Source organism: Ranitomeya variabilis, chromosome 4 (assembly GCF_051348905.1).
Source record: "Ranitomeya variabilis isolate aRanVar5 chromosome 4, aRanVar5.hap1, whole genome shotgun sequence".
Lineage (NCBI taxonomy): Eukaryota > Metazoa > Chordata > Amphibia > Anura > Dendrobatidae > Ranitomeya > Ranitomeya variabilis.
In genome coordinates this window covers 235525646-235549033 of record NC_135235.1, presented here as the reverse complement: position 1 = coordinate 235549033, position 23388 = coordinate 235525646, and the positions used below count along the sequence as shown (strand labels likewise).

General features: G+C 53.5%; 1 protein-coding gene across 4 annotated transcripts; it reads left to right on the top strand.

Annotated features, from left to right (window-relative positions):
- Positions 1-298: 298 nt before the first annotated feature.
- On the top strand, positions 299-22830 carry LOC143770560 (ATP-dependent RNA helicase DDX19A). 4 transcript variants are annotated; one of them, XR_013214663.1, is made up of 13 exons: positions 308-480; positions 10475-10532; positions 12969-13043; positions 17893-18028; positions 18743-18835; positions 18937-19039; positions 19310-19424; positions 19650-19827; positions 19901-20138; positions 20341-20503; positions 20581-20772; positions 21162-21590; positions 21654-22830. XR_013214663.1 is itself a non-coding variant. In XM_077260270.1 (12 exons), the coding sequence occupies exons 1-12, from the start codon at positions 424-426 to the stop codon at positions 21221-21223; spliced, it is 1470 nt and encodes a 489-aa protein (XP_077116385.1). In that variant the 5' UTR covers positions 299-423; the 3' UTR covers positions 21224-22830. The 4 variants fall into 4 exon arrangements, 2 of the variants coding, with proteins under 2 accessions (XP_077116385.1, XP_077116384.1); XR_013214662.1 differs by lacking the exon at positions 308-480 and adding an exon at positions 4002-6081; XM_077260270.1 differs by having other exon boundaries at positions 299-480; positions 21162-22830.
- Positions 22831-23388: the final 558 nt, after the last annotated feature.

The window sequence follows — 23388 nt, the reverse complement described above, 5'->3', positions numbered from 1 at the left end:
CTCAGCCCCTGGCCCTCTTCTCCTCAGCCCCTGGCCCTCTTCTCCTCAGTCCCTGCGCCTTCTCTCCCCAGCCCCTGCCCCTCTCCTTCTCGGCCCCTACCCTTCTCCTTAGTAGCTCCTCTGCTCCGCAGCCCCTGCCCCTCTTCTCCGCAGCCCCTGCTCCTCTCCTCCCTGCTCCGGTCTCCATGGTAACAGAGGTTTGCCTTGTCCTATCACTTTATGTCATGTGACCTTCCTCACCTCAAGGGATTGGTGGAGACTGGAACTTCTGTTAGTTGGAACTGAAGTTCTGTGTCTCTTCTTCTAGTCGGGAGGATATCTAAGGAGCACCAGGGCGGAGCGGAGCTCCATTCCTATTGGTTGGGGCGGGCGGAAGCAGTGGTTTGTTCTTGTGGCGATTCCACTGTTGGAAGCTGAAGCACGATGGCGACTAATTCCTGGGCGCTGGCGGTGGACGAGCAGGAGGCGGCGGCTGATTCGGTGAGAGAGAGGCGGTCTCTGCGGTGTCCCCTCTAACCCCAGTCTCCGGCATCACATCCGGGCTCCCCGCACTGTTCACCCGGAGCCACGTGTGAGCCGCAGCAAGGGATCCCCGCAATGTCCGAGGAAGGCCCCGCCAGTCCCGTCCCCTGGAGACCCCACAAAATAGCGACGATAGCGGCTACATATACAGCAACAGTCCATAGGAAATAAGTCAGTGCACCAGCAGAATAGTGAGTTCAGCTCTGGTGTACAATACAGGATGTAACTCAGGATCAGTAATGTAATGTATGTACACAGTGACTGCACCAGCAGAATAGTGAGTGCAGCTCTGGGGTATAATACAGGATGTAACTCAGGATCAGTAATGTAATGTATGTACACAGTGACTGCACCAGCAGAATATTGAGTGCAGCTCTGGGGTATAATACAGGATGTAACTCAGGATCAGTAATGTATGTACAAGGGTGACTGCACCAGCAGAATAGTGAGTGCAGCTCTGGAGTATAATACAGGAGGTAACTCAAAATCAGTAATGTATGTACACAGTGACTGCACCAGAAGAATAGTAAGTGCAGCTCTGGAGTATAATACAGGAGGTAACTCAGGATCAGTAATGTATGTACACAGTGACTGCACCAGCAGAATAGTGAGTGCAGCTCTGGAGTATAATACAGGATGTAACTCAGGATCAGTAATGTAATGTATGTACACAGTGACTGCACCAGCAGAATAGTGAGTGCAGCTCTGGGGTATAATACAGGATGTAACTCAGGATCAGTAATGTAATGTATGTAGACAGTGACTGCAGCAGCAGAATAGTGAGTGCAGCTCTGGGGTATAATACAAGATGTAACTCAGGATCAGTAATGTAATGTATGTAGACAGTGACTGCAGCAGCAGAATAGTGAGTGCAGCTCTGGAGTATAATACAGGAGGTAACTCAGGATCAGTAATTTATGTACACAGTGACTGCACCAGCAGAATAGTGAGTGCAGCTCTGGGTTATAATACAGGAGGTAACTCAGGATCAGTAATGTAATGTATGCACACAGTGACTGCACCAGCAGAATAGTGAGTGCAGCTCTGGAGTATAATACAGGATGTAACTCAGGATCAGTAATGTAATGTATGTACACAGTGACTGCACCAGCAGAATAGTGAGTGCAGCTCTGGGGTATAATACAGGAGGTAACTCAGGATCAGTAATGTATGTACACAGTGACTGTCTGCACCAGCAGAATAGTGGGTGCAGCTTTGCTCAGCTGCTGCTCACTGTGTTGATTGTGGGTGTGGTCGCCACTGATCCTGCTGTGTGCTCCTGAGCTCCTGGGAACCACCACCTCTCCACCCGGGGACCTGCTCTCTCTCTTACCCAGGGAGTGAGTGGGTTTCCTGGGATGAGTGAAGGAGCCAAGTCCCAGGCTTCTGCTTCCCGGACCAGGCTGGCGGGGGGCAGAAGGAACCAGCAACCAGCCTGCACATCAGAGGATTCGGGGGTGAGACGCTCCACCAGGAGTCGCAGCAATGTGGCTCCTACTCCCCCCAGGTCTGCAGAGACCCAGAGAAGCCGAAGGCTTCCATGGAGGAGAAGCCTGCTAGCGTGCAGGATGACGGCCTTTCCGGAGGAAAGCTGAGTGCTCACGGAGGTGAGGCCGACCTCACTGAGGAGGGTTGGGCGCTGCAGAGACCCCGGGAGTCTGTGTCCACCTATGCCTCCCGGGTCATGAGCCACCTTCGTGAGTATGAAGAAGCAAGCAAGAGATTGAGAAGGCTCCGGGAGGAGCTGCGCTGCACAAGCGCAAAAGCTGCAGGCGCCTCCAGACCCAGGAAGACGCAATTCCAGGCTGAGGTAAAGAGGCTGAAGCAGGAAATTAATGACCTAGAGGTAAGAAAAGCCTTTATCCAAGAATAAAGTGGACCATTTAAAGAAAAATTGCAAAATGAAGACCGATTCAGAGAAATGGCTGATAACAGAGAGCAAAGGCAGATAGGGCTGCAGCCTGGGAGCCAGGTGGATGATGATGATGAGAAGAAGGAGGATGACCAGCAGAAAGCTCCACCTGGCAGCCTGCTTAGTCACTCACAGGCCACGTGCAGCGAGCTCCCTGCTGGACAGGCGACAATGACATCTCGTCGCAGTTCTGCTGGCTTTGGGGAGGACAGTGACATCGGCCAGGGAGGGGCACTAATGGCAGAGATCAAGCTTCTGGAGTCCCCAGTGTGCCTTCAGAACTTCCATCTTGGTGATGATTTGCCAGAGGAGGCACCTGGGGGCCAGAAAAAAAGGTGAAGAAGATCAAACCTAAGCTGCAGGAAGCGGTAAGCTATGTGTATGCCCCCCTCCCTGTACCCCCTGAGTCGGCTGCAGGGTCAGCTCGCTGTATAAGCCCCGTTGCCCAGCCCAGCCCGGGTTCTGCTGTGGATCCGGTGCAAAGGCGCGGGGAGACTACAAAGCAATGTAGTGAGGCACAGAGCTCCGTCTCTGCTTGTAGTAGCGGGGACGTAGCAGCAGGTGCATCAGCCGAGAGGCTGGACAGTGAGGGCGGCCCGGTGGCGGGCGAAAAATCAGGCCACGATACTGTGGTGCGCTCCCCAGTGGGAGGGGGGAGCAGCCCGGTGTCAGGGGCAGCTCCGGTAGCCTCGGTGCCCCTGAATGCTGTTGCCGCTGATCACTTAGTTGAGAAGCGGCGGCAGTGTGAGGGGGTTACCGGGGCTGGGCGTTCCGGTCCTCCCACCAAAGTCCTGTTCTGTGTTGGCGCCGCTGGTCAACAAGATCCTGATGCTAAGGATCAGCGGTGCCTCACAGCAGCTAAAGATCAACGGCGCCTGGTAGCAACCATGAAGCAGCGGAAAATATCAACTGATGCGGAGGGCACACATAAAACCAGGGGCGAGGTCGCCTCCAGTTCTGTGGAGGAGACTCAGCCCTTTGTGCCTGATGATGCGGAGGCCAAAATGTCACCCCCTGTTGTCACTGGTCCAGCAGGAGGGAATGTGGTGGTGGGTATGGATGAGGAAAACTCTTTGTCTAGTGGTGTGGTTGCTGGTTTGGTGGAGGGTGAGGAGGTTATTGAGGTGGGTAATGGTGTTGGTGTGGATGTGGTCACTGGTCCGGTTGCCCCCCCGGTGGTGGCAGCACCTGTCAGAAGTTATGCCGCTGTCACCTCCGGGGGAAATAGGGCGTCCTCCTCGTCTCTGGGCTCTGGGGATGGCATGTTGCAACGGCGTCTCCTGGAGGCTCTAAAGAGGGGAGAGAGATCACTAATGGTAGAGGGTCGAGAGGTTGATCTATCCTTCTGGATAGAGAGGCATGGCCTCGGGGCCTTCCGAGAGCAAAGGGGGGGATACAGTGTGGTCCCTCCCAACAGCTGGGCCGGGTAGTGTGCGTAGGAATGTGGTCCGTCTTCGGTGGAGGGGCAGTGATGCATGTCCTCCAAGGTTGAAGGTTGTGGAGCTCCTGCTGAGGATGGGCTTCAAGGCGATTGACATCTACGCCTTGATACATCCCTATTCCACACCTGAGTTTGATGTCGGCTTTGTTCGGCCGGAGGGGCTTGAACTCTTCTGGTCGAACTATGAGTTGGCAAAAAATGAGCCCGGCTGGCAAGACTTTGCCGTTCAGGCGGTGTCTCGCCAAAATCAAGTCAAGAAAGTGACCGTGATGACATGTAACGAGTCGCTTTCTTGTTATGACATCATGACGTGGCTTGGCCGGTATGGAGAGGTAGTGGAGATGCCAAAGAAAAACCGTGACGAGTTTGGTATCTGGTCAGGGGCCTGGACGTTTATGGTAAAACTTAAGCGTTCAGGTGGTACGGTTGCCCACATACCATCATCTGCCTTCCTGAGTAGGGATCGTATCCTGGTCTTCTACCAGGGGCAACCGAAGCTCTGTCACAAGTGCGGCGACCCTACACACTTCAGCGCAAACTGCACTGTGCAGAAGTGTGCATTGTGTGGGGATGTCGGCCATCTTGCTGCATCTTGTGTGGAGAGTAGGTGCCACCTGTGTGGTGAGTTAGGTCACCCATTCAGCCGTTGTCCTCGCTCCTTCGCTAACGCAGTCGTGACCCCAGTGGGAGGAAGCCGTGAGGCTGATTCTGCTGGGGAAGGGACTAGCAAGGGTGAGGGAGCTGAGGGGCCAAGGAAGAAAAGCAATAAAAAGACGCCTGCCCAGCTAAGGCGTCTAGACAAGCGCAGACAGGATAGGGAGCTGGGCGAGCCTCGGGCTACTGGGGTGGCCCCTGTCCTGGATGCCAGTCTTGCTGCTGAGGCCCCAAGGGATGATGAGTTGGATGAGGTCAGGAGGATCCACAGGGAGGAGAGTGCCACTGCCTCAGAGTCCTCCTATTATGAAAGTATGGGTGAGGATAATAGGCAGTGGCTAGAGGACAAGCGTAAGCTCGGCACCAAAAAGAAGAGAAAGAAGGGAGAAAAAAAATCTTCTCTCACTCTGACCAAGGTACCTAAGGAAGGAAAAACCGACTCCCCTCTGGTTGGTCTTTCTAACCGGTTCCAAGCCCTTGAAAACATCTCTTCCTCTGAGGAGGAAGCTGAGGGTGAGGTTCTGGCTTCGGCGGGGCTCACAGGGGGCGCCGAGTCTCCTCCTTCTGGGAACATAAGATCTTTGGAGGGAGGGACTGGCCCAGAGTCCGGAGACGAGGACGAAAAAAATAAAAACCGCGTGGAAATGGATACCTCCATGTCATTAAAGAGGGGGAAGGATTCCTCCTCTGAGGCAGAGGATAAGGGGAGTGGGAAAAAGAAAGCCATCTAACTCAATCACCAATGATGGCGGAACCCACTCCGTTGACGCTGGCGTCCATTAATGTCGCCAGCATAAAGTCAAATACAGCTAGATTTGCGGCCTTTGATTTTCTCAGCCGGGTTGAAGCTGACATTTTCTTTTTGCAAGAGACCAGGCTGCCAAACATGGCAGATGTGTTTAAAGCTAAGAGGGAGTGGAGACTCGGGCCCTCCTATTGGTCTCTTGCGGCCGAGCCGTATAGCGGAGTGGCGGTCCTTTTTACCGCACCGGTGGAATGCCGACGGGTTATTGAGTTAGAAATGGGGAGGTGCCTGATCTTAGATGTCCTCATGAAGGGACAAGAGCTCCGGCTCATTAACATCTATGGTCCCCAATCTAAGTGGGACTGGAAGTGTCTCTTTATGAGGATCAAGCCCTACCTTTTTACAAGTCGGCAGGTTGTCTTTGGAGGGGACTTCAATGCTGTCACGAGGCCCCGAGATAGAGGAGGTTCCAGAGACAAGCTGACTTATGATAGCGTCGCCCTTAATAGTATAGCTAGTGAGGCTCGCCTGGTGGATGTCCACATTCGGCACACCCCAGGCCACGAGGGGTTCACCTATCATAGAGGTAACTGTAGGTCCAGAATAGATAGGTTTTATTTAAAGGAGGAAGCTGTCTCTTCAGCAGTGTCTGTTGTTGAGGTGGAGTTCTCCGACCACTGTTTAATTTTGTTTTCTCTGAATGTTACAGAGACCCTCCAGATGGGAAGAGGCTTTTGGAGGCTCAATTCGTCTCTCTTGGAAGAAGCGGAGATAAGACAGTCCTTTGAGGATTTTCTTCAGAGCCAGGTACCCTTACTGGATCTTTGTAGTAGTAGGTCAGAGTGGTGGGAGATGTTCAAGGAAAGGGTGGCGAGATTCTTCCGCCAGCTCTCGAGCCTCAGGAGTCTGAGCAGGTACCGCCTATATCAGGGTCTGAGGAGGAAACTCGAGCATCTTGTCTCAACTGGAGGTAGCCGCGAGGAGATCTCCAGAGTGAAATCTTTGCTTATGAGGTGTCAGTACGATAGACACGCATCTTTGGTTTTTGAGAGGGATTACGGGAAGTACCGCTCGCCCGACCCTTACAGAAACTGCAAGATGTCAGTGAATAGTAAAGTGGTTACAGGACTGGTCGACACTACGGAGTCCCTGAGGCGATCCAGATCAGGGATCCTGGAGGTTGTCAGATCCTTCTACTCGCACCTCTTGGGGAAGAGGGATCTTGATTGGGATGAGATGTCGGCTTTCCTGGCAGAAGCTGTCCCCGAACCAGGGGTAGACCCCTCTCTTGACGTTTTGACAGAAATGATCAGGGAAGAGGAAGTTCAGTTGGCGATTGAAGGGCTTGCCCCCAAAAAATCGCCTGGTCCAGATGGCTTAACATCTGAATTCTATAAGACCTTTAAGGACGTTTTGGTTCCCCTCTTGACTGAGGTATTCAATGAGTGTCTTTCCTCGGGCACTCTGCCGAAGTCAATGAGGAGGTCTGCTCTGATCATCTTGTCAAAGGGTAAGGACCCATCTTGCATTGAGAATTGGCGTCCCATAGCGCTTCTCAATGCAGACAGGAAGGTTCTGGCAAAGGTGCTGTTTAATCGGCTGGTGACATTTGCACCCCGACTCCTTTCGGGGGCCCAGCATTGCTCTGTTCCAGGCCGCAGCACATTTAGTGCTGTGCTCTGTGTCCGAGAGGCAGTGGAGCAGGGTAGGGCTGGTCACTGGAAGGGGTACATGCTGTCACTGGACCAGGCAAAAGCGTTTGATCAGGTTAATCACGAGTACCTCTGGTCCGTCCTTCTGAGATATGGCCTGCCGGGGGGGTTTGTTGATTGGCTTAAGACCTTGTACAGTGGGGCAGAGAGTTTCCCGCTTGTGAATGGTTGGATTGGTAGCTCTTTTGAGGTTGGGTCCGGTGTTCGCCAGGGTTGTCCCTTGAGCCCGCTGCTGTACGTGTTTGCGATTGACCCTCTTCTTAGGAGGGTGGAGCGTGGACCGTTGGCCGGGATCGGGATGGATCAGGCAGCACCGGAAGCCACTCTGAGGGTGGTGGCGTATGCCGATGATGTCACTGTGTTTGCTTCCTCTCACGAGGAGGCAGGGTGGCTGATGTCAGAGGTAGATCGCTACTCGGAGGCATCCGGGTCCAAGATCAACCGGGATAAGTGTGAGAGTCTCTGGCTGGGAGGAGGAGATCCTGGTTTTGATCTCCCGGACACCCTTCCAGGACCCAAAGTCTCTGCAAAAGTCCTTGGCATCGAATTTGGCCAGGGGGATTACCCCAAACAAAATTGGGACAGCAGGCTAGAGATCGCCACTCAGAAGGTGAACCAATGGAAGGGTTGGTCTTTGACCCTAAGGGAAAGGGTAAACCTGATCAAAACTTACCTGCTCCCTTTACTGATTTATCTGGGCAGTGTGTGCATCTTGCCGGAATCTCTCTGGACTCGGGTCTACAGTTTGTTCTTCCAACTGTTATGGGGGAATAGACTGAACCTGGTCAAGAGGGAGGTTACTTACCGTACGAGGAGACTAGGAGGGTTGGGTATGGTCAACCCTGTGGTATTCCTTGTGGATACCTTCATTAAGATCAATATTGCAAACCTCTGGAAAGAGAGGGCTCCTCCGTGGGTATTCTCCTGTAGGGGATGGTTTCAGCCTTTCTTCCAGGAATGGGAGACAGGAGGGCAAGTGAAGGATCTTCGCACACCGCATGGACATCTTCCGGCTTACGCTACCTTGGTTCTGAAGGTAATTCGGCGGTGGGGTCTGGGAATGTGGGAGATCAGGACTCTGCCAAGGAAACTACTTGACAGTAGGGTTCTGTTGACCCATATCCAGAGGCCTCTGGCGCTCAGGGACTGCCCAAGTCGGGATCTTGGGGTGGGTTTGCATCTTTTGAATTCTATCAGGATCCCCTCGAAGTTTTGGGACTTGGCTTGGCGCTGCTTCCATGGGAAACTGTGTGTGAGGGACAATCTGAAGTGTAGGAGCTCTGAGGACAGGAATTGTCCTCGGGAGCATTGTGGTGCCTTGCTGGAAAGCATGGACCACTTCCTGCTTCATTGTCCCTTCAACACAGAGGTGTACAACAGGGTGGGCGCCTCCATTGGCTGGTCTCGGCTGACCGGTCTCTCCTATGCGGAATGGGCCTATGGAGCATTCGGAGACCTGGGTGGTCGGGACCGCTGCACCTTATTTCTAGTTAGCGCAGTGGTTAGGTATCACACGTGGAACGCACGGTGCTTAGTATCGACGCAACGAAAAATCCTCCCAGTGGACGATGTGTTTAGGACCATACTCGGTGACCTGGTGAAGGTGCGCTCTCTGGAGTATGGGAGACTGGGCGCACGGAGGGCCGCGCTCCTCTGGAGGGGCTTTTCTTTTAGTGTGCCCTAGTCTGGTCATCTCCTTTCCTGGTGGTGGGCTGCTGCTGACACTGTAGAATTTTGTTTTGTTTGATTATACAGTGATGTAGGGCTGCAGGCGCCGAACTTGGGCGTCGTGTTTTGTAATTATTGTGGTGTGTGCTGCTGTATATAATGTATATATTGTATATAGGGATATAGAATTGGGTGTAGGTGTTAGGTTGGGTGGTGGGAAAGGGGGGGAGGTGGGATTATCTTGAGGGACTATGGGACACTGGGTTGTTTGGGGGAAAAACTGGCACTGCCTGATCTGGCCTATGGACGTTGGACATTGACTGAGGCATGAGACGCAGGACCAGCTCTCAGGTCAGTGCGGGGGGTTGAGAATGGAGGATAGCTTGTAGTATTGTATATATTTGTTTAATTTGTAGTTATTTTATTTAAAACTAAAAAAATAAAAAAAAGTTCATGTATATAGTCTTTGTTTGCCATTGTTTATTTTATTTGTTATTATTATTTTGTTTGGTGACCGGACCTGAAGGTCAAAGTAGTTATTATTCTGTATATACTGTGTGAGAGGAGAGAATGAGCGGCTGGACCGGTGTTCAGTATACTGATTATTTTCTGGCTAATATTTTTGTTATGTTTTTCATTTTTATAATAAAAGATCTACAGGATGTAACTCAGGATCAGTAATGTATGTACACAGTGACTGCACCAGCAGAATAGTAAGTGCAGCTCTGGAGTATAATACAGGAGGTAACTCAGGATCAGTAATGTAATGTATGTACACAGTGACTGCACCAGCAGAATAGTGAGTGCAGCTCTGGGGTAGAATACAGGATGTAACTCAGGATCAGTAATGTATGTACACAGTGACTGCACCAGCAGAATAGTGAGTGCAGCTCTGGAGTAGAATACAGGATGTAACTCAGGATCAGTAATGTAATGTATGTACACAGTGAGTGCAGCTCTGGAGTATAATACAGGATGCAACTCAGGATCAGTAATGTATGTACATAGCGACTACACCAGCAGAATAGTAAGTGCAGCTCTGGAGTATAATACAGGATGCAACTCAGGATCAGTAATGTAATGTATGTACACAGTGACTGCACCAGCAGAATAGTGAGTGCAGCTCTGGGGTATAATACAGGATGTAATCGGGATAAGTGAAATACTCGGTTTCTAGGTGTTCCTGTGCCTCTCTTTATATTTCCCTTTATTCCGCCCTGTGTTCCTGTGTTCCTCCTTCTATAAACATCTCGTCACATAGAAGCTGGTGGACCTGATGCCTATTACTGGCTGATGGGAGGAACATGAGTTTGGATCAAAAGAAAATAATTCCATGAATGTACAGAGCTGCCCGGGGCCTTCATGTGCCCCTTACTGCTCGGATCCTGCGTTTCTCGTCCCTCATAGTCCTCCTTCTGTATTTAGGGCTGTGACGTTTGTTCTCGGCCTCCAGTTTGAGCGAGGAATCTTATTACACTTATATGAGGATTTTTGGAAGTTTCTTTTGCTCTTTTTTGGTTCTTTCCTCACAATCTCTGCTTGTTGACTGTGAATAGAACAATTTTTTACATCGGGAGGATGAGACGTCTGTGCAGTTATTACCCCTGACTGCTGAGGTTTTGTCACAATGTAGTTGTCTTATCAGCTTCAATTTAATTGTGTAGCCATTCTTCCCTGCAATCTCTTGTGTATTGCTGATACATTGTAACAAATGCCAGCAGCATGTGCAGGACGGGGCTGAATGTCCTGAATCCCTGGCCGCAAGCAGAGGTCGTGAAATGGCCGCAAATGTTCTGACCGTTCTTTCTCTTCTTCCTCAGTTCAATAAACTGCAGCTGAAAGATGAGAAAGTCCAAGCGCCTAAACCGGAGAATAACGGTGAGTACGAGCCCATCCACTGTGTCCTGTTTCACTTATTCCCATCATTGTGGCTCTATAGCTCCGGCCATAATGGGGGCTATGGAGAGTTATTTGGGGGGTTATTGCATCTCATCCTGACTGCATAGCTGTCCCCGGAGCAGACAACCACCATGTGATAACTGGCTGCTGATGTAAGTTCCTGCAGTGACTTTTCTATTGTCGCACCATGTGAATATTGGACTTAGTAGAAGGGAACAAGACCATGTCTCTGAATCTGCTGACTGCTTCATGGTCGCATCTCACATTTTGGGCAGGTGCATGCGAGCGTTTAAGTAAAAATTCTTTGTTTCATTCAGAACACTATGATGATTTTTTTCCAACTTATGTGTGTACAATTTTAATTTTTTCTTTTTCTTGACATCAGCAAATATAAACAATTTACAGTTTTAGATGCTATTTTGTGGCGCCCCCATACTGTTTTGTGCGCCTCCATCTTGTCATGTGCTACTCTCTTCCTGCGCCCTCGTTCTGTCGTGTGCTGCTCCCATTCTGTGCCCCCGTTCTGTCGTGTGCTGCTCCCATTCTGCGCCCCCGTTCTGTTGTGTGCAGCTTCCATCCTGCGCCCCCTTCTTGTCATGTGCTGCTGCCATCCTGTGCCCCCATCCTGTCATGTGCTGCTCCCATCCTGTGCCCCCATCCTGTCATGTGCTGCTCCCATCCTGTGCCCCCATCCTGTCATGTGCTGCTCCCATCCTGTACCCACATCCTGTCATGTGCTGCTCTCATCCTGTACCCCAATCCTGTCATGTGCTCCCATCCTGTCATATGCTGCTCCCATCCTGCGCCCCCATCCTGTCATGTGCTGCTCCCATCCTGCTCCCCATCCTGTCATGTGCTGCTCCCATCCTGTACCCCCATCCTGTCATGTGCTGCTCCCATCCTGTACCCTCATCCTGTCATGTGCTCCCATCTGGTACCCCCATCCTGTCATATGCTGCTCCCATCCTGCGCCCCCATCCTGTCATGTGCTGCTCCCATCCTGCGCCCCCATCCTGTCATGTGCTGCTCCCATCCTGCGCCCCCATCCTGTCATGTGCTGCTCCCATCCTGCGCCCCCATCCTGTCATGTGCTGCTCCCATCCTGCGCCCCCATCCTGTCATGTGCTGCTCCCATCCTGCGCCCCCATCCTGTCATGTGCTGCTCCCATCCTGTGCCCCCATCCTGTCATGTGCTGCTCCCATCCTGTGCCCCCATCCTGTCATGTGCTGCTCCCATCCTGTGCCCCCATCCTGTGCCCCCATCCTGTCATGTGCTGCTCCCATCCTGCGCCCCCATCCTGTCATGTGCTGCTCCCATCCTGCGCCCCCATCCTGTCATGTGCTGCTCCCATCCTGCGCCCCCATCCTGTCATGTGCTGCTCCCATCCTGCGCCCCCATCCTGTCATGTGCTGCTCCCATCCTGCGCCCCCATCCTGTCTTGTGTTGCTCCCGTCCTGCGCCCCATTCTGTAATGTGCTGTTCTCATCCATATGCCCCATATGCTGCTCCATAATGGTTGATGGCCCCCATAAGGTGCTCCATAGCATAATATACCCCGTATGCTGCTGCTGTGATTTAAAAAAAAATAAAAAAATGACATACTCACCTCTCATCGCTGGGGGTCAGGTGCCGGGGGCCTGAGCAGGTGGGGACATCGGCACTTGTGATATTCACCTTTCCCCGTTCCACCGCCGCGTGCCGCTGTGCCTTCCGCATCCTCTGGCTGTGACTGTTCAGTCTGAGGGCACGCACTATCCTCGTCATCACGCCCTCTGACTTGAACGTCACAGTGCGGCGGTGGAACGGGGACAGGTGAATATCGCAATGCTCTCCCTCCTGGCACGTCCCTGCTTCTCCGTCGGAGATCGAGGTATGCGGTCAGTGCTAACGCATACCGTGACCTCCTGGGCCAGAATTCTCATTCCCGGATGCATTACTCTGTGGGGTTCAGACGCTTGTGCAGTCTGTAAAGACTTCGGACAGAGTGACGCTCCCAGCATTATAAAATATATATTCGCATGTGGGTTAAAAATAATGAAAATACAACTAAAAATAAAATATATAATTCCTGTGGTATAGATTGTGCAGACAGAGCTTGGTTTTCTGGGGAGAAGCAGCAAAGGGAGCGTCAAATATACAGCGGTAGAATAGTAATGTGGGATTGAAACAAGAAGTGAGGGATGCTCCTCTGAGGCCGGGGATGCTCCTCTGAGGCTGCGGAGGCCCCTCTGAGGCCGGGGATGCTCCTCTGAGGCTGCGGAGGCTCCTATGTGATGGAGAGGCCATGCTTGGGAAGTGACGTGAGCTGGTGTTCAGCAGCTGAACTGTGCGGCACTGAGATATTTTGCTGATCTGACGACACTGAACAGAGGAACCTCCAGGTACTGACCTCTGCTCCCCTCTCGTTATCATAGGCACCGCTCCAGCAGATAACGGCGAAACAGAGAAGACGAGCAACGCAGCAGAGAAAACAGAGGATGACGAGAAAGGTGAGTGGCTGGGCGACCAACCGGGTCCTCGACCAGTAGCAGGGGTCATTAGTCAGCAGGCAGGTTCTCGCTCTCACACCTGAGACCAACATGGCGCAGAGCCCCTGATTCCAGCTATGTGTCACTTACCGGGATGTTTACTGCAGTTTTGATGAAATCTCTGTTGCTGTAGATCTAGCAGTGCTCTGAATGCTGAGCTCTGTGTAATCCTCCCCGATCACTGATTCACGGCTTCATGCAACAACATGGTGACAGATTCTCTTCTAAATGTGAAGTATAATGCAGATTGCAGACGGTTACTCCACAATGACCAGCCTGTAACAATGCAGCACTTCAGGTATGACGACATGTACGTGCTGCGCTCCCCACCCCCGCGCCGTCCCTCCTCTCTGTATTCCCACTACGACCAGTCCTGGAGTGGTGCCAAGTGTCCCTGACTCTGCTGGGGTCATTTTGACCCTCTCCTTGGTTTACAGCATTTGCTTCACCTCCTCGCCTGATCCCGCCGGCTGCGCCCCCATTCACTGTCTCCTGTTCACCTGTGGTGGGGGTTACTGGTGGCGGCCTCAGTGGGTAGGAGCTCTGGAGATCCCATTGCCGTTCATCACCTCTATTACCATTGGCCACACACGTTTCTTAAAGGAGAAAGCTTCCAGCCAGGCGCCACCCATCCAGTTTTCTGTCTTTTATGCTCCACTCTCTAGCGCGCTTTCTCCTGAGATTGTGGCTGCAGTCATTGTCGCTGTATTTGATGCTGGAAGGTGAAATTCTGTGCGATCGCCAGTCCCCTTAAAAATTCCCATCTAATTAATAATATGGGGGGATTACTGTCGATAGCGGCTATATTGTAATACTAAGTGTAAAGCGCTCGACTGGGATTGATGAGTTTCTGAGATCCTCGCCAGGAAAGCCTTCAACATTGCTCTGTATGCTGTGAGATCCCCTCCTGGTTGTAGCTACTCATATTGCAGATAGAGGGTCTGGAGGAGGCCGCAGAAAAGTCTAATGGAAAACGTATTGGTATGAGAAAACCCAGTGCTCGTCCTGCACAACAGATAAAGGATGTACAGGAAGATATCTCTGCAGGACAGGGGGAGATGAGAACATTATGGGAGGAAACAAAGGCGAATGAGAGGGCAGCGGTGGTGCAAGTGGACCGAGCTGAGGTTATGAAAGATGAGCGGTGCTCCCCACCAGGGGCTGCTCCTCCTGTACCCCTCACCTTCCTCTCCACCTGAGGCTGCTCCTCCTGAAGCCCCTCCCCACCACAGGCTGCTCCTCCTTATCCTCTCCCTTTCCTCCATGCCCTGGGACGCTCCTCCTGAACCCCTTCCCCCCTCCTTCCAGTCCCGGGGCCACGCCTTCTGAACCCCCTGCTATTGCCCCTCCTGATTCCCCCTCTTCCTCCGTGTCTGAGGCTGCTCCTCCTGACCTGGGTGTGCTACCCCTCCTGATCCGCTTCCTTGCTGCCTAGGTCTGCTGCCCTACCTGAACCCACTCCTCCCTGCCTGGGTATGCTGCCCCTCCTGAACCCCTTCTCCTTCCTCACTGCTTGGGTCTGCTGCCCCTCCTGAACCCCCTCTCCTTCCTCACAGTCTGGGTCTGCTGCCCCTCCTGGACCCCCTCTCCTTCACTGCTTGGGTCTGCTGCCCCTCCTGGACCCGTCTCCTTCCTGTCTGGGTCTGATGCCCCTTCTGGACCCCCTCTCCTTCCTCACTGCTTGGGTCTGCTGCCCCTCCTGGACCCCTCTCCTTCCTCCCTGTCTGAGTCTGCTGCCCCTCCTGGACCCCCTCTCCTTTACTGCTTGGGTCTGCTGCCCCTTCTTGACCCCCTCTCCTTCACTGCTTGGGTCTGCTGCCCCTCCTGGACCCCCTCTCATTCACTGCTTGGGTCTGCTGCCCCTTCTTGACCCCCTCTCCTTCACTGCTTGGGTCTGCTGCCCCTCCTGGACCCCCTCCCCTTCCTTACTGCTTGGGTCTGCTGCCCCTCCTGGACCCCCTCTAATTCACTGCTTGGGTCTGCTGCCCCTCCTGGACCCCCTCTCCTTCCTCTCTGCTTGGGTCTGCTGCCCCTCCTGGACCCCCTCTCCTTCACTGCTTGGGTCTGCTGCCCCTCCTGGACCCCCTCTCCTTCCTCACTGCTTGGGTCTGCTGCCCCTCCTGGACCCCCTCTCCTTCACTGCTTGGGTCTGCTGCCCCTCCTGGACCCCCTCTCCTTCCTCACTGCTTGGGTCTGCTGCCCCTCCTGGACCCCCTCTCCTTCCTCACTGCTTGGGTCTGCTGCCCCTCCTGGACCCCCTCTCCTTCCTCACTGCTTGGGTCTGCTGCCCCTCCTGGACCCCCTTTCCTTCACTGCTTGGGTCTGCTGTCCCTCCTGGACCCCCTCTCCTTCCTCTCTGCCTGGGTCTCCTGCCCCTCCTGGACCCCCTCTCCTTCACTGCTTGGGTCTGCTGCCCCTCCTGGACCCCCTCTCCTTCACTGCTTGGGTCTGCTGCCCCTCCTGGACCCCCTCTCCTTCACTGCTTGGGTCTGCTGCCCCTCCTGGACCCCCTCTCCTTCCTCACTGCTTGGGTCTGCTGCCCCTCCTGGACCCCCTCTCCTTCCCCTCTGCCTGGGTCTCCTGCCCTTCCTGGACCCCCTCTCCTTCCTCTCTGCCTGGGTCTGCTGCCCCTCCTGGACCCCCTCTCCTTCCTCACTGCTTGGGTCTGCTGCCCCTCCTGGACCCCCTCTCCTTCCTCACTGCTTGGGTCTGCTGCCCCTCCTGGACCCCCTCTCCTTCCTCACTGCTTGGGTCTGCTGCCCCTCCTGGACCCCCTCTCCTTCCTCACTGCTTGGGTCTGCTGCCCCTCCTGGACCCCCTCTCCTTCACTGCTTGGGTCTGCTGCCCCTCCTGGACCCCCTCTCCTTCCTCACTGCTTGGGTCTGCTGCCCCTCCTGGACCCCCTCTCCTTCCTCACTGCTTGGGTCTGCTGCCCCTCCTGGACCCCCTCTCCTTCCTCACTGCTTGGGTCTGCTGCCCCTCCTGGACCCCCTCTCCTTCACTGCTTGGGTCTGCTGCCCCTCCTGGACCCCCTTTCCTTCACTGCTTGGGTCTGCTGCCCCTCCTGGACCCCCTCTCCTTCCTCTCTGCCTGGGTCTGCTGCCCCTCCTGGACCCCCTCTCCTTCACTGCTTGGGTCTGCTGCCCCTCCTGGACCCCCTCTCCTTCCTCACTGCTTGGGTCTGCTGCCCCTCCTGGACCCCCTCTCCTTCCTCACTGCTTGGGTCTGCTGCCCCTCCTGGACCCCCTCTCCTTCCTCACTGCTTGGGTCTGCTGCCCCTCCTGGACCCCCTCTCCTTCCTCACTGCTTGGGTCTGCTGCCCCTCCTGGACCCCCTCTCCTTCCTCACTGCTTGGGTCTGCTGCCCCTCCTGGACCCCCTCTCCTTCCTCACTGCTTGGGTCTGCTGCCCCTCCTGGACCCCCTCTCCTTCCTCACTGCTTGGGTCTGCTGCCCCTCCTGGACCCCCTCTCCTTCCTCACTGCTTGGGTCTGCTGCCCCTCCTGGACCCCCTCTCCTTCCTCACTGCTTGGGTCTGCTGCCCCTCCCTCCTGGACCCCCTCTCCTTCCTCACTGCTTGGGTCTGCTGCCCCTCCCTCCTGGACCCCCTCTCCTTCCTCACTGCTTGGGTCTGCTGCCCCTCCCTCCTGGACCCCCTCTCCTTCCTCACTGCTTGGGTCTGCTGCCCCTCCCTCCTGGACCCCCTCTCCTTCCTCACTGCTTGGGTCTGCTGCCCCTCCCTCCTGGACCCCCTCTCCTTCCTCACTGCTTGGGTCTGCTGCCCCTCCCTCCTGGACCCCCTCTCCTTCCTCACTGCTTGGGTCTGCTGCCCCTCCCTCCTGGACCCCCTCTCCTTCCTCACTGCTTGGGTCTGCTGCCCCTCCCTCCTGGACCCCCTCTCCTTCCTCACTGCTTGGGTCTGCTGCCCCTCCCTCCTGGACCCCCTCTCCTTCCTCACTGCTTGGGTCTGCTGCCCCTCCTGGACCCCCTCTCCTTCCTCACTGCTTGGGTCTGCTGCCCCTCCTGGACCCCCTCTCCTTCCTCACTGCTTGGGTCTGCTGCCCCTCCTGGACCCCCTCTCCTTCCCCTCTGCCTGGGTCTCCTGCCCTTCCTGGACCCCCTCTCCTTCCTCTCTGCCTGGGTCTGCTGCCCCTTCTCAACCTCGGCTCGCCATGTGCTGTATGAGGGGCTACGGTGATGGAATCCCACATGTCACAGATTCCCACAGCTATCAATGGCAGACAGCGGATGAATCTGTGCCTCGGCGCTGGCTGTATAACGCAGCTGCCATCCTGGAGCCTGCATACACCTGTAATGCCATCCTCTGATCCGCCCTGTGTGTGTGATGGCAGCCGGATGGGTACGGTCACATATGACGGATGTGATGCCTGGTGCATGACTAGTCAGGTGATGGAAGAAGCCCCCTCTCCCTTCCTGGATGCCACAGTCATGGTGGTCCTGGCTGTTAGAGGATTTGTCTGCTACTGTCCGAGCCATAACGTAATGAAGCCCTCTTCTTCATCCGGCGATATCGGCGCTTGGTCACATTGTTGTACCGTGGCAGCGCTGCATCCAGTCAGTGGCTGTTGATGGGCTGCAGCCAGTCACTTCCCTAGGAGGAAGCTTGGTATAACCTGAGCCTGGAATGGCGTCGGTGTGGGGCACAGGTGTAAGGTTTCTACATGGGGGGGATCCACAGCATGTAAGAAGGGGTTGTCCACGTAGTGCAGTGTGAATGAGGGGGCTTCATCTGGCGGGACCCCTGATGTGTCCCCCGTCCTCTCCTCCATTCATTGTCTCCTCTCCCCCCAGAGGATAAAGCCGCTCAGTCTCTGCTGAACAAACTGATCCGAAACAACCTGGTGAACACGACCAACCAAGTGGAGGTCCTGCAGCGAGACCCCAACTCCCCACTCTACTCCGTCAAGTCCTTCGAGGAGCTGAGGCTGTAAGTGGGTGGTCCTAACCTGGAAATGGGGGGTAAATCCAAACTGCAAAACTACAACTCCCAGCATACCCCCCCCCCCCCATAGCCAGAAGTTATTAGGGCATTCTGGGAGTTGTAGTTTTTCAACAAAGTCTGCATCCTGGGCTGTTAACAGCACGTTTGGGCTTTTATTTTCTTTATTGGTGCTACGGACCCCCCGTCATTTCAATAATCCAGCCATTTATTACACGGTGGTTACGCACGTCCTGGCGGCAGATGCTTCTAGATCTTCTCCTCGATTCTGCAGCTTTTTTTCTTGCTGGGTAACGCGAAGGAGCAGCGCTAATTACATTACGGAGCCAAATCTCTGGCCTGAGTCTCCATGGTTACCGTCTCCGAGCGAGCCCCCCCACCCCTGCGCGGAGGCACTGGGGCCTGTAATAGCGGCTGCTCCTTAATGATGGCGTCGGCCCCCCGGACAGATGCGATTCCCGGCTCGATGTGACGCTTTTATTAATCTGCGCATTTTCTTTTTATATTGCTGGAATCTCGTCAATAAAAAACAAATCAATAAACTTACTCTGACGTCAGTATAAGCAGCGACCGGGGTCTCGGGTCACACGGGGGGTTATATGGGGGGTGGAAATATTACTTGCTCATTAAGGGTCAGTATCGGCGGTATCGCCCCTGCTCTGCTGTTTCTGGTAGTTTGACCCATCGGTTTTGTCTCTCCAGGAAACCCCAACTCCTACAAGGAGTCTACGCCATGGGATTCAACAGACCTTCCAAAATCCAGGAAACCGCGCTGCCGATGATGCTGGCCGAGCCGTAAGTGGCCACCCGGGGGTGTGAGAACTTCTACACCGGGGTTAATGTTCACACGAAGTACAAAGAGTTCTAACAGGAACTCGTCTGGTTGTGTCTTACAGATCACAGAATCTGATCGCTCAGTCACAGTCTGGCACAGGGAAAACGGCCGCCTTCGTACTGGCCATGCTGTCCAGGATCAACGCTGCAAACACCTATCCACAGGTGAGTGTCTCCATGCGCATCCTGCATTATACTCCAGAGCTGCACTCACTGTGTACATATATTACATTACTGATCCTGGGTTACATCCTGTATTATACCCCAGAGCTGCACTCACTATTCTGCTGGTGCAGTCACTGTGTACATACATTACTGATCCTGAGTTACATTAGTTATATATGACTGTACACAGTATGTGCACCAGCAGAACAGTGAGTGCAGCTCTGGAGCAGAACGCTTTGGCTCACGTCGCCCTGCTCTGTATCTCCGCAGTGCCTGTGTCTTTCTCCTACATATGAACTCGCTCTGCAGACTGGTAAAGTCATTGAACAGATGGGGAAGTTCTACCCGGAGCTGAAGCTGGCGTACGCTGTGCGAGGGAACCGATGTGAGTGCTCTGCTGGTATTGGCAGATGAGGTCGGGGTTCAGACCAGGTTCCTCGTCGTTGGGCCACTCTGTGAGATTCCCTGCAGGAAAATCTCTCTACTTTTGTCACTTATTCTGTAGTCAGAATGTGGCTTCAATTTTAAAAAATAAGTAGTTTAACATCTTCACAACATCCACCGTATATGTACTGCGTAGCGGGTGTGACTGTGTTCTTTATCCCCACAGTGGAGCGCGGCCATAAGCTGCAGGAGCAGATAGTCATCGGGACCCCAGGGACCGTGCTGGACTGGTGCTCCAAGCTGCGGTTTATAGACCCCAAGAAGATTAAGGTGTTTGTGCTGGACGAGGCCGATGTGATGATCGCCACACAGGGTCACCAGGACCAGAGCATCCGCATCCAGAGGTGAGCGCGGGGCACGTAGCGGCCGCTGCAGCGGGGACTGCACAGAGGGGTGACCAGACCTTGCATGTTGCAGGATGCTGACCAAGGACTGCCAGATGCTGCTGTTTTCCGCCACGTTTGAAGACTCGGTTTGGCGATTTGCTCAGAAAGTCGTCCCTGAGCCCAACATTATAAAGCTGAAGCGAGAGGAGGAGACGCTGGACACGATCAAGCAGTTCTATGTGCTCTGCAGTAACCGGGAGGAGAAGTTCCTGGCCCTGTGCAACATCTATGGGTCCATAACCATCGCACAGGCCATGATTTTCTGCCACGTGAGTGTTGGATGGAAATGGTTAATCACATCGGAGCTGTGCCTGTACCGCAGAGCCGATATACGAGATGACTCGTCCGGGCTGTCTAACCCCGTAGATGCTGAAGTCCTGAATGACGGTGTCATCTAGGTGGTTAGACGATGGAGAGAAACGGTTCCTCGTCTGAGCACCTGCGTATAATGGTGCACCATATTCTCTGCAGACCCGGAAAACTGCATCCTGGCTCGCGGGTGAGCTATCTAAAGAAGGCCACCAGGTGGCGGTACTGAGTGGCGAGATGATGGTGGAGCAGAGAGCAGCCGTCATCGACCGATTCCGAGATGGCAAAGAAAAGGTTCTGGTCACCACCAACGTGTGCGCCAGAGGTGGGTAAAGCCCCGCTACCGCCAGGGCCATGTAGGCATCGGCCTAGTGTGGGTGACCCGTCTTCCTCTTCCTCCAGGTATCGATGTGGAACAGGTCTCCATCGTCATCAACTTCGATCTTCCCGTGGATAAAGATGGAAATCCAGACAACGAGACTTATCTGCACAGAATCGGACGCACCGGGCGCTTTGGAAAGAGAGGCCTCGCCGTCAACATGATCGACAGCAATCACAGTATGAGCATCCTGAAACAGATCGAGCAGCACTTCAGTAAGTAACGGAGCGAAACGGCGCTGAGGGAGGAGTAAGGGAGGTCTGTGGGGCCGCCGGCTATCAGAGGAGTACTGGGGCCTAAATCTGCTGTGCCATGAGGGCGGCGGTACCTGTCACTGTGGCTCCTGTGGGTGTCCTGGTTACAGTGAGAAACTAAAAAAAAAGTTATTTAGGAGTTAAAGTTTTCTTTACTCCTACCCAGAAATGGGGCACAATAAAAAAAAAAAAATCATTTTTATAGACAGTTTTATTTTTGTTGCTGGAAAAGTTAGTTTTGGTTCTTAGAACCGCAACGAGATAAATTTGTAGTTAGAAGGAGCCGAGTCCAGATGGAGTGTCCTCCTGTGCCCCCTTGCCACCGCTCACGTCACTTCTGTCTCTCATAGAGAAACCCATTGTGAAGCTGGACCCAGACGACATCGACGAGATTGAGAGAATCGCCAACTGAACAGATCTCCGCCTGCCGCAGCCACCTCCCGACCTCTAGGATTGTTTCTCAGGATGTCACACGGCAGACGACATCCGAATCGGGACGTGGGACATCATTGTTTTTAGGATAGTGTTAAAGGAGTTGATTTTTTTTTTTTCCCTCCCCTCTTGTTATGGACCAGGCATTAACCCTTTTTGCTTACTCTTAAATTGGGGTTAATCAATTGCACTTCTCAGACTCCCCACTTGGTACTGTACTACCTGCTTAATCACGATGAAATTTTACCTGTATGGCCCTGACCTTGGATGGTGGCCTCCTGTATGATCCTGACCCTGGATGGTGGCCGCCTGTGCGGTCTTGACCCTGGATGGTGGCCGCCTGTGCAGTCTTGACCCTGAATGGTGGCCACCTGTACGGTCTTGACCCTGAATGGTGGCCGCCTGTACAGTCCTGACCCTGGATGATGGCCGCCTGTACGATCCTGACCTTGGATGATGGCCGCCTGTATGGTCCTGACCTTGGATGATGGCCGCCTGTATGGTCTTGACCCTGGATGGTGGCCGCCTGTGCGGTCTTGACCCTGAATGGTGGCCGCCTGTACAGTCTTGACCCTGAATGATGGCCGCCTGTACGATCCTGACCTTGGATGATGGCCGCCTGTGCTGTCCTGACCCTGGATGGTCGCTGCCTGTGCGGTCTTGACCCTGGATGGTGGCCGCCTGTATGATCCTGACCTTGGATGATGGCCGCCTGTGCAGTCTTGACCCTGGATGGTGGCCGCCTGTGCGGTCCTGACCCTGGATGGTGGCCGCCTGTGCGGTCTTGACCCTGGATGATGGACGCTAATCACATAAATTGCTGTTTTCCTTTCCATGTTTTTATTTGGTCCCTGTCGCCCCCGCTCTGAACTCCAGGTGGGGTACAGCTATTTATTTAGGCTCTTATCTATACTTCACCATGGACTTAATTACTCTTTTAGCTTTATTATCCAGTGATTTTTGTTGATGGGAGTCCCAGCATTTCCTGCTCGGTGGGTACAACATGCTGGGATGGGATGGGATATCTTGGATATCACGAGATTAAATGACAGCAAACAAGACCTCACGCCGTGGAGAAAACAAAACCGCCTTTAAATGGATTACCAGACGCCATCGGTTTTGCATCAGGAGCCGAGTGACGTTGCACAGACACAATGCCGTTCGCCTCGTTGTGCGAGAGTGATGGCGTCGGACAACCCCTTTAAGGTGATCATGATCCATGGTGCCCTAAGCACTCCTCCTGCTGCAGGCACGATGACCAAGGACAGAAAGGCCTGTCGCCATTATCACTGGGTCCCCCCGCCCCTCTTCCACCTATTTCCTTTTTAGCTGTTTGGTTCGTGTTAAAAAAAAATCGCTTCAGAAGAGAAGCAGGAAATTCTTTTACAAAGTAAAATTTAAAGGCAAAAATTAAAGAGCGCGATCTGTACCTAAAGTTTTAGGGAAAAAAAATGGACGATTTCAATTCGACAATAAGAAAAATTAGCAGGAATGATGGTCAGCAGCACGACGTTCGTGGGGAGGGACGGACTCCTGCGGCTCCAATGTTTTCTTATGTTTGAATAAAGAATGTTATGACACCGGTGATCGGCGGCGTCCATTGTGCTCATTACCGGCGTCCTCCATGCAAATAGATTTTGCTGCAGATGCTAAAACACGCTGTCAAAAAAAAGCCATTGCCAAAAAAAAGTGATCCTGTTGGCAACAAAGAAAAAAAACAAAAGTTACATTCCCACACTGCAGATTTTGTTTCAGAAAGTTCTGACCTATCACATACGTGTCAGCCAGCAAAAAGGTCAAACATTTCTGTATCAAAATCTGCACTGTGTGAATTCACCTGGAAAATACTTGATTCTTTCGTCTGTTGATTTCAGCAGCCGTAATTTATGATGTTAAGCCAGAATCAGTCTCCTTCCCCCTCTGGCAGCTGTCACTGTGGTCTCTTTTTATCTCCCTGATAACAGGAGTGTTCTCATTGTATGGAAGAGGCTGCTCCTTTCCTGACAAGCACGCAGAAAATGATTGATGGTGGCTGCTCCAGAGTGTCTCTGTGCATTGATCACTGAGCGTGTGTCCTCCAGCACTCGACTCGTTAGCTGGAAGGAACTAAGCATGTGGGTCCTACAGCACTCTGCTCTTTAGCTG

What these genes read in the sequence shown, in the direction of transcription:
- LOC143770560 (XM_077260269.1), top strand. Translation starts at nt 5,272, where the DNA reads ATGATGGCGGAACCCACTCCGTTGACGCTGGCGTCCATTAATGTCGCC. An exon ending in TCCTTCGAGGAGCTGAGGCT is followed by an intron (nt 18,029 to 18,742) that starts GTAAGTGGGTGG and finishes TTGTCTCTCCAG; the next exon opens with GAAACCCCAACTCCTACAAG. An exon ending in CAGAGCATCCGCATCCAGAG is followed by an intron (nt 19,828 to 19,900) that starts GTGAGCGCGGGG and finishes TGCATGTTGCAG; the next exon opens with GATGCTGACCAAGGACTGCC.